At 41.0% G+C, this 11,123-nt stretch overlaps 1 protein-coding gene across 1 annotated transcript in view; it reads right to left on the bottom strand.

Annotated features, from left to right (window-relative positions):
- The window catches only part of LOC147712270 (uncharacterized), a 53,176-nt gene that overhangs the window by 21,296 nt on the left and 20,757 nt on the right, over positions 1–11,123 (bottom strand). The window contains exons 7-8 of the mRNA XM_086919611.1: positions 9,361–9,570; positions 4,845–5,054 (exon numbers count right to left, since the gene is read on the bottom strand). Coding sequence (XP_086775737.1) covers positions 4,845–5,054; positions 9,361–9,570 — 420 coding nt within the window. The remainder of the gene's footprint in view (positions 1–4,844; positions 5,055–9,360; positions 9,571–11,123) is intronic.

Below are 11,123 nucleotides of genomic sequence, written 5' to 3'. Positions count from 1 at the left end.
TATGTCCGCAGTTTTAACTGCCATTTCAGCCTGGCAAGTTAACCCCCTTGCCAGGCCCAAACCTTCCTTTTAGTACAAATATGTCACCCTAAAGTTAGGCCCTAACAATCCTCAAGGGTAGGGTGCAGGTTATTTAAATGTTGGACATGTACTTTCACGTTTTACATGTCCAGGTAGTGAAAAACAGTTAAATACGTTTTTCACTACTGAAAGGGCTATCTTTCTCACAGGTTAACATTGGGATTACCTTATTACATCTTACAAGTGTAATTTACAATTGGGACAAGATGGATATTTCGAGTTTGGTGTCTTTAGATTCACAATTTAAAATCACAACTTATGGTGAAGTTGTATTTTAAATTGTAAGTTTGAAAATGCCACTTTTAGAAAGTTGATAAACAAATAAGATGCGCCTTCGCAACCACTTAGTATGAACAATTACTTTCAATAGAAATAAACGCAAATTAATCCGTTATTCCTAGCCTCAAAGTTAGGCTGCTTTAGTATTTAATCATTTCAACATTTTTGAAAAGAAAAAGGACATGTAATCAACTCAACAGAGAATACATTTTGATGATGACATGCTAACAAAACACAAAGTAACTGAACAGATACAAAATCAATTTGGACATTTGGAGAAAAAATATACACAAAAATCACAATATTTATCAAAAACAGCAACTGTTTTTGATACCAGGCCAATACATTAAGTACAGCCTGAATCCCGAGTGATAAGAAAAAACCTTTTGCATCAATTTTGTAATTGTAATCATAACAGTTGCAAGTTTTTGTGTCATGAATTGTGTAAACATGCAAGAATGGTTTCATCAGGTTTCAACTGTTTTTGTTAGGTAGTTGATTAGATCACTACTCGCTACAGTTGCTGTTTTTGATAAATATTGTGATTTTTGTGTATATTTTTTCTCCAAATGTCCAAATTGATTTTGTATCTGTTCAGTTACTTTGTGTTTTGTTAGCATGTCATCATCAAAATGTATTCTCTGTTGAGTTGATTACATGTCCTTTTTCTTTTCAAAAATGTTGAAATGATTAAATACTAAAGCAGCCTAACTTTGAGGCTAGGAATAACGGATTAATTTGCGTTTATTTCTATTGAAAGTAATTGTTCATACTAAGTGGTTGCGAAGGCGCATCTTATTTGTTTATCAATAATCGGCCCTGCCTTCCTTCCCTAACCTTGCTGGGCCAATCCCCCCTTCTTGAATAACTTTTAGAAAGTTGGCATTTTCCTACTTTAACCATTGTGTGCCTCTACCTGTTTCTGAATACACCTCTGGGGTGGGTGACAGATGGCTTTGTGCATTTCCTCTAGACAGTCACAAACACAGGGACCTGAGGTGTGCCATTCACATGCTGATGGCCCAGCACCAGGCTATTGGGTCTTCATGGGCTGGGTAAAAGGGAGGAACTTACTTTTGCACTTGAATAGGGATGTGCTTGTCCCCACACAAAATGCAGCATACGACACTGTAGTGCATCTGAAGTCAGGGCAAAAAGGGTGGAGGCCTTGTGTGCTTCAAAGGCCTTTCTTTCAAGTTTGCCTCCAGTTCGAAGGCACAAGTACTGGACCCCTCAGACTCCCAACTCATTACACCCTGGTCCCAAGGAGACACTGCTAGGGAGAAAGACTGATGTGCTGCTGACAGGCTGACACCCTACTAGATTTGCTGGACTCCTGCTCCACTGTGCCTGCTGGACTCATACCCTGGAGATGGGCAACAATACAGGACAGAAATGTGAGACTCGAAACCAATGCATCGACTACAAATCTTTGATCGATGACAACGCATTGTCTCCTCTGCTCCATGCAGCTGCTCTTCAATGTTGATGCTTTTTCTCCGTAAAGGTACTGTTTGAGCGGGGCCTGCATGGCTTCGAATTGGACCTGCGTCCCATCATGGTCAGCTTGACTTTTAGAATTGACTCTGCCCATCAGGTGTTTTACTGCTTTACTATATTAAGAGTTGTCCAAATCTTTACACATTGTCTCTTAAATTAAGCTTGCCTGCTCTGTTGCAAGCGAACAGAGGTTGCACACAGGTTTATTTAGGGTGTGTATCTGACTTATCCTGACTAGAGCCGTGGTTCCTACTTGGACAGATGCATACCTCTGCCAACTAGAGACCCCCATTTCTACAAGACTCGAATAGGAAATGCTATCATCACCTGTAGCGAGAAGTGCCATCTTGGATTTGTAATAGTGTGTGAACATCTGTGACTCTATAGATGCGCTCCGCCATCTTGGAATCAGAGGCCAAGTGACCATGATTTCTCTATCTCCAATTAAGTTCTGTTTGTCCCAGCCTTTAAGTTCCATATAGCCGAGATACCCGCCACCCCCTCTCAACACAATCCCCAAAAGGAGTGAAACCGGAAACAGTTCTTGAAGTTTTTGGAAGTGGGATGGAGTGACCATCCTGGCCGTATTTATTAAAAACAAAATTAAAACATTAAACGTTTCATGTTATGTACAATTTCATTACCATATTGCGATGTTTGGCTAACCTTAACAGATTCTCTAATACAGAGGTTCTCCTAGCCGAACTAGCAACCTACAAAACATTTCTTGACATATTGAAATTGTACAACCTAACGTTTAAGGGCCAACGGCAAGGTCATAACCGGTGTCAAGATCCCTAACCGGACTTACCCCTCCCACTTGGGATGGGCGACAGCACGGAGGCGTACCTCAAGTGCAACTACTACCAATTTCCCTTGACTTGACGGGGGCACCTAAAATTCGACGCCAGTTAAAGGTCGTTCGAATACTCGTGTGAGGTATCTAGAAGGTATCGTGTCCCTTATCCCAACCCCACACAACTTACCGCATCTGCCGTCGCAGATGTCACTGGCCCCGGGAAATTCCCCAGGAGGGGGCTGTAACCCCTCCTACAAAGGAAGGGGCCTTGACCGCCTTTCCTTTACTTCCGGCGACCCATCCTTAGAAGGGACCGCCTCCCCATTGAGGGGCCAATGGCCACCTCTCCCGAGCGCTCCCATCCGTGTTGGGTGACGCCCACTCATAGGGATCTACTAATTAGTGCTCACCGATCATGACCTTACCGCCTACCAAAATAAATACGACAGTGCTAATCAACCTAAGAATACATTGGTCACTATGACCGAAAGAGCATACATCAAAATTCGACACTAACTGAATATCTTTAATGGTAAACATACTCAAAACGAACATTCTTTATTAACTCAAAATCATCATGGCACTACAACCTGGGAACGAAAACAAAACAAGATTAATCAACTTTATTATACACAACTGGCTGTCTTCAGGGGCTGGTGGGTGGGTCAAAATTGGCTCTTCGTTCTGTCCCGAGCTCACATGCAGCGAGGAGGTGCAGCTTCAGAGCACAAGAACAAGAGGATGTCTTCTGGTCTTGCGTCCCTTTTTATCCGTCTTCAGGGCGGGCGTATACCCGCCCCTGCCTGCCCCTGAGGGCGTGGCTGGCTGCGTCGGTGTCTAGGCCAGCCCACTCTAGGGCGGGAACGAGCGCGCCCCAGCTACGCCGCTTCGGGCATACCAGCTGAGACGCGCCTCCCGCCCAAAATGGCTTCCCGGGGGGATCGAGGCACTCGTCCATAAGTTCGGGGGGACCGATTCGGTCGCCCCTTTCCATATTGTCCTCCTCTTACTGGAATCTGTCAACCTCTTTCCACAGGCTCTTAGAGTTGTGCAGACCCGATCTGTCTGATGGTCCTGACACAGAGTTGAAGAGTAACCACATTAATGAAGGTTGAAATAAGCAGATATCAGATACCTGGCAGAAGGTGGATGCATACCACCAAGAGAACAGCACTGCAATATCTGATTTCAGAATGGTTGGATGCATGGCTTGTTTCATCCAATTAAAAATAAAAGAGTAACAGTATTTAAATATTGATGGTAATATTACATTTGAAGACAAAAACTTTATCATGCAATTTGCAGTTTATAGAGGCTCACTATATTAATTAAAACTGCCTTGGATTCTTAAGTCTTGGGCTCTCACACACCCCTTTTAAACACAAAACACTTAGAACAAATCATAGGAAATAAAAAAACTTTCCTTTTGATAGAAGGTTTCATGCTTCTGTTCTACCTTACTTTCTTTCATCAACAGTCTGTTATTATAACTCTAATATTGTCCATTCATGTAAAAAACATAAATACATGAGCGTATATGAGTTATGTTGGAAGAAACATGCTAAAATCCATCTACACAATTAAAATAAATGCATTATTTGAACACCTTCAAAGGAAAACTATTAGGTTAGTAGTTAAAACACTGTTCACAGATAATTTATCAGAATGTATCTGGGATATCCTTGTAGACATTGTATAAAAAGCAAACACCAATGTTTTACAATCTGTAATTAGCAGAAATATAGCATGCAAAATAGACGAAAAATGTGTCCAGTAATGAATGACAGAACTATAGATAATTTATGAAGTTGAACAGTAAAACATTTATCGTGAGCAGATTTTTGGAGAAATAGGGTTTGCAGAAAAATGAATGATATGTATCATCAAGCTTCCTCCTCTTCCAGCCTATAGTGTATAGCTTTTAATTCTATTTTGGTACATTAAAATGCCACTTTTTGATTCTCCTCTTCCAGTCAATCATAGGTCCATCTACATCTGCTTCATCTTACACATAACAAGTTTGTCACTCATCTAATTTCAAGTAATTCACTTTACGTCACTGCGGGGTACATTCCTACAAATAACCTAATTGTGCATCCCACTGCCTGGACATTGCTTTACAACCTAATAAACTATACAAAAGTACCATGACCGTGGCATGTGATCTGTAAGAATTTGAAGTTACCTTCTGGTGTGGTGCTTGTTATCTTTTCTGTTGTCGGTAATGTTGTTGCTGTTGTAGGTGTTATTAATGTAGTTGTTATTGTAGTGGGTGTTGTTGGGGTTGTTAATGTTGTGGGTGATATTGTCGATGCTGTTACTGTTGTTGTTGCTTTTAACTCTGTTGATACTGTTGACAATGATGTTGTTGTAGGAGACTTCGTTGTTCCTGATTCTGTTGGAAAGCAAACACAAATCTTTGTTCATATAATTAAATTGAAACATTAGTGAGTAAGTAAAAAGTAATTAATAATTTTCTAAAGCGTGCAAATGCAAAGTGGCTTAGCGCTAAAGTGGAGAACTCGAAAAGGATCAGTCAGAAATTTTAGCGTCGCTGTTCTGCCAAGGAGGTTGGAGGGAGCTCGAGCATCGCTATTGTGACAAGGAGCTTGAGAAAAAGCGTTTCTTAACTAGTTTCCTGAAGCCTTGGTAACTTCCCTGCCCTCTTTAGGCCAAACAACAAGAAAGCGTTTGGACTTCAATCACTTAGGCTGAGACATAATTCAACAATAAACAACTATGCCAATACTGATATGCAATTCACCTCTCAATGGCAACACATTGAAATGAAACAACCTTTGTGTGGCCAATTGTGTGAACATAATATGAAAAAAATTGAAAAATCTATGGGAGTTCTTTAAACTTATTTGTTTGGCCTACAGTTTAATTGTATAGTTTTTTGATTGGATATTGTTTTGACATTGTGTAAAGTGGGCAGGGTGTAGGGCTGCTGGAATGTGTGGGGAGTGGGAGTAGTGAATGTTTGTGAAAGTATGCTAGAAAAGGTTCCATGAAATGAGTGTGAAAGTGATGTGAAGCTGGGTTGTTGAATGCTCTAAAAGGAGATTTATTGTAGTGTGGTGAGAGAAAAAAACTTTTTCATGTGATTTAATTGTGCCCAGGGAATTCATACTTGTGATGATGTTTATGATAGGATTCTGATTGAAATGAAAGCAGAGGTTTTGTGGCTACATTGTTTAATTTTAATGTGTTGCAGTTGAGAGGTGAATTGCATATCAATATTGGCATTCTCTTAAGGCTAAAGGCAAGGAGTTCAAAGGTTTGCTGCCAAGATGGTAGAGCCTCCTGTCTCCCCATCTGACTTTCTTTATCCTAGGAACTTTGAGCAGGTGTGCTGAGGATGAGCGTAAGGCTTGCTGAGAACAGCACCGAAGTAAGTTGGATCTGTGGTAGTTCGCTCCCTCACCGTACAGGACATTACGAATGAGGCACAGGGCTTCAAATGTTATCCTATGGCATGTCCCTATTGGCATATTTAATTTATTTAGAAGTCCCTAGTAAAGTGGACTCTATTTGCCCGGAGCCTGTACATGCTACAAGTGGGCCTGCAGCACTGATTGTACCCTCCACTTCAGTCGCCCTTTAAAACATGTCACAGGCCTGCCATTGCAGAGTCTATGTCCGCAGTTTTAACTACCATTTCAGCCTGGCAAGTTAACCCCCTTGCCAGGCCCAAACCTTCCTTTTAGTACAAATATGTCACCCTAAAGTTAGGCCCTAACAATCCTCAAGGGTAGGGTGCAGGTTATTTAAATGTTGGACATGTACTTTCACGTTTTACATGTCCAGGTAGTGAAAAACAGTTAAATACGTTTTTCACTACTGAAAGGGCTATCTTTCTCACAGGTTAACATTGGGATTACCTTATTACATCTTACAAGTGTAATTTACAATTGGGACAAGATGGATATTTCGAGTTTGGTGTCTTTAGATTCACAATTTAAAATCACAACTTATGGTGAAGTTGTATTTTAAATTGTAAGTTCGAAAATGCCACTTTTAGAAAGTTGGCATTTTCCTACTTTAACCATTGTGTGCCTCTACCTGTTTCTGAATACACCTCTGGGGTGGGTGACAGATGGCTTTGTGCATTTCCTCTAGACAGTCACAAACACAGGGACCTGAGGTTTGCCATTCACATGCTGATGGCCCAGCACCAGGCTATTGGGTCTTCATGGGCTGGGTAAAAGGGAGGAACTTACTTTTGCACTTAAATAGGGATGTGCTTGTCCCCACACAAAATGCAGCATACCCCACTGTAGTGCGTCTAAAGTCAGGGCAAAAAATGTAAATGTACATGTATTTATATATGTAAATGTACATGTATTTATATAGCGCAAATCGCCCACATCGCAGGCATCTATGCGCTTGCTTAGGGAACCCGTCCTGGTATTCCCCTGTGAGATACCCCGGCAGGGTATCCACAAGGTGAAAGCCAGGCATCCCGCCGCGAGGGGCCGTTGTGGAGATTAAGCAAGCTATTGCCCAGAGTCGCAGAGTGTGAACCCGTGAGTCGAGTAGGCACCGGAGTGAGAATTATCGAGTCAGTGGAATTATTGAGCCCAACCCCTGTCGGGGCGGGGAATTGAACCCTGGTCCAGGGCCGATCTCAGCTTCCGGGTCTGCCACCTCTAACCCCTGAGCCACACTTCTCCCAATGGGGAAGGGTGGAGCCCTTGTGTGCTTCAAAGGCCTTTCTTTCAAGTCTGCCTCCAGTTCGAAGGCACAAGTCCTGGACCCCTCAGACTCCCAACTCAGTACACATTGGTCCCAAGGAGACACTGCCAGGGAGAAAGACTGATGTGCTGCTGACAGGCTGACACCCTACTAGATGTGCTGGACTCCTGCTCCACTGTGCCTGCTGGACTCATACCCTGGAGATGGGCAACAATACAGGACAGAAATGTGTGACTCGAAACCAATGCATCGACTACAAATCTTTGATCGATGACAACGCATTGTCTCCTCTGCTCCATGCAGCTGCTCTTCAATGTTGATACTTTTTCTCCGTAAAGGTACTGTTTGAGCGGGGCCTGCATGGCTTCGAATTGGACCTGCGTCCCATCATGGTCAGCTTGACTTTTAGAATTGACTCTGCCCATCAGGTGTTTTACTGCTTTACTATATTAAGAGTTGTCCAAATCTTTACACATTGTCTCTTAAATTAAGCTTGCCTGCTCTGTTGCAAGCGAACAGAGGTTGCACACAGGTTTATTTAGGGTGTGTTTATTTGACTTATCCTGACTAGAGCCGTGGTTCCTACTTGGACAGATGCATACCTCTGCCAACTAGAGACCCCCATTTCTACAAGACTCGAATAGGAAATGCTATCATCACCTGTAGCGAGAAGTGCCATCTTGGATTTGTAATAGTGTGTGAACATCTGTGACTCTATAGATGCGCTCCGCCATCTTGGAATCAGAGGCCAAGTGACCATGATTTCTCTATCTCCAATTAAGTTCTGTTTGTCCCAGCCTTTAAGTTCCATATTGTCCTCCTCTTACTGGAATCTGTCAACCTCTTTCCACAGGCTCTTAGAGTTGTGCAGACCCTATCTGTCTGATGGTCCTGACACAGAGTTGAAGAGTAACCACATTAATGAAGGTTGAAATAAGCAGATATCAGATACCTGGCAGAAGGTGGATGCATACCACCAAGAGAACAGCACAGCAATATCTGATTTCAGAATGATTGGATGCATGGCTTGTTTCATCCAATTAAAAATAAAAGAGTAACAGTATTTAAATATTGATGGTAATATTACATTTGAAGACAAAAACTTTATCATGCAATTTGCAGTTTATAGAGGCTCACTATATTAATTAAAACTGCCTTGGATTCTTAAGTCTTGGGCTCTCACACACCCCTTTTAAACACAAAACACTTAGAACAAATCATAGGAAATAAAAAAAACTTTCCTTTTGATAGAAGGTTTCATGCTTCTGTTCTACCTTACTTTCTTTCATCAACAGTCTGTTATTATAACTCTAATATTGTCCATTCATGTAAAAAACATAAATACATGAGCGTATATGAGTTATGTTGGAAGAAACATGCTAAAATCCATCTACACAATTAAAATAAATGCATTATTTGAACACCTTCAAAGGAAAACTATTAGGTTAGTAGTTAAAACACTGTTCACAGATAATTTATCAGAATGTATCTGGGATATCCTTGTAGACATTGTATAAAAAGCAAACACCAACGTTTTACAATCTGTAATTAGCAGAAATATAGCATGCAAAATAGACGAAAAATGTGTCCAGTAATGAATGACAGAACTATAGATAATTTATGAAGTTGAACAGTAAAACATTTATTGTGAGCAGATTTTTGGAGAAATAGGGTTTGCAGAAAAATGAATTATATGTATCATCAAGCTTCCTCCTCTTCCAGCCTATAGTGTATAGCTTTTAATTCTATTTTGGTACATTCAAATGCCACTTTTTGATTCTCCTCTTCCAGTCAATCATAGGTCCATCTACATCTGCTTCATCTTACACATAACAAGTTTGTCACTCATCTAATTTCAAGTAATTCACTTAACCTCACTGCGGGGTACATTCCTACAAATAACCTAATTGTGCAGTCCACTGCCTGGACATTGCTTTACAACATAATCAACTATACAAAAGTACCATGACCATGGCATGTGATCAGTAAGAATTTGAAGTTACCTTCTGGTGTGGTGCTTGTTATTTTTTCGGTTGTCGGTAATGTTGTTGCTGTTGTCGGTGTTATTAATGTAGTTGTTATTGTAGTGGGTGTTGTTGGGGTTGTTAATGTTGTGGGTGATATTGTCGATGCTGTTACTGTTGTAGTTGCTTTTAACTCTGTTGATACTGTTGACAATGATGTTGTTGTAGGAGACTTCGTTGTTCCTGATTCTGTTGGAAAGCAAACACAAATCTTTGTTCATATAATTACATTGAAACATTAGTGAGTAAGTAAAAAGTAATTAATAATTTTCTTAAACATGCAAATGCAAAGTGGCTTAGCGCTAAAGTGGAGAACTCGAAAAGGATCAGTCAGAAATGTTAGCGTCGCTGTTCTGCCAAGGAGGTTGGAGGGAGCTCGAGCATCGCTATTGTGACAAGGAGCTTGCGAAAAAGCGTTTCTTAACTAGTTTCCTGAAGCCTTGGTAACTTCCCTGCCCTCTTTAGGCCAAACAACAAGAAAGCGTTTGGACTTCAATCACTAAGGCTGAGACATAATTCAACAATAAACAACTGAATGCCAATACTGATATGAAATTCACCTCTCAATGGCAACACATTGAAATGAAACAACCTTCGTGTGGCCAATTGTGTGTACATAATGTGAAAAGAATTGAAAAATCTATGGGAGTTCTTTAAACTTATTTGTTTGGCCTACAGTTTAATTGTATATTTTTTGATTGGATATTGTTTTGACATTGTGTAAAGTTGGCAGGGTGTAGGGCTGCTGAAATGTGTGGGGAGTGGGAGTAGTGAATGTTTGTGAAAGTATGCTAGAAAAGGTTCCATGAAATGAGTGTGAAAGTGATGTGAAGCTGAGTTGTTGAATGCTCTAAAAGGAGATTTATTGTGGTGTGGTGAGAGAAAAAAACTTTTTCATAAGATTTTAATTGTGCCCATGGAATTCATACTTGTGATGATGTTTATGATAGGATTCTGATTGAAATGAAAGCAAAGGTTTTGTGGCTACATTGTTTAATTTTAATGTGTTGCAGTTGAGAGGTGAATTGCATATCAATATTGGCATTCTCTTAAGGCTAAAGGCAAGGAGTTCAAAGGTTTGCTGCCAAGATGGTAGAGACTCCTGTCTCCCCATCTGACTTTCTTTATCCTAGGAACTTTGAGCAGGTGGGCTGAGGATGAGCGTAAGGCTTGCTGAGAACAGCACCGAAGTAAGTTGGATCTGTGGTTGTTCGCTCCCTTACCGTACAGGACATTACGAATGAGGCACAGGGCTTCAAAAGTTATCCTATGGCATGTCCCTATTGGCATAATTAATTTATTTAGAAGTCCCTAGTAAAGTGGACTCTATGTGCCCGGAGCCTGTACATGCTACAAGTGGCCCTGCAGCACTGGTTGTACCCTCCACTTCAGTCGCCCTTTAAAACATGTCACAGGCCTGCCATTGCAGAGTCTATGTCCGCAGTTTTAACTGCCATTGCAGCCTGGCAAGTTAACCCCCTTGTCAGGCCCAAACATTCTTTTTAGTACAAATATGTCACCCTAAAGTTAGGCCCTAACAATCCTCAAGGGTAGGGTGCAGGTTATTTAAATGTTGGACATGTACTTTCACGTTTTACATGTCCAGGTAGTGAAAAACAGTTAAATACGTTTTTCACTACTGAAAGGGCTATCTTTCTCACAGGTTAACATTGGGATTACCTTACTACATCTTACAAGTGTAATTTACAATTGGGACAAGATGGATATTTCGAGTTTGGTGT

The sequence above is a fragment of the Lissotriton vulgaris genome, chromosome 5, assembly GCF_964263255.1.
Source record: "Lissotriton vulgaris chromosome 5, aLisVul1.2, whole genome shotgun sequence".
NCBI lineage: Eukaryota > Metazoa > Chordata > Amphibia > Caudata > Salamandridae > Lissotriton > Lissotriton vulgaris.
This window is presented reverse-complemented; position numbering and strand designations above follow the sequence as displayed.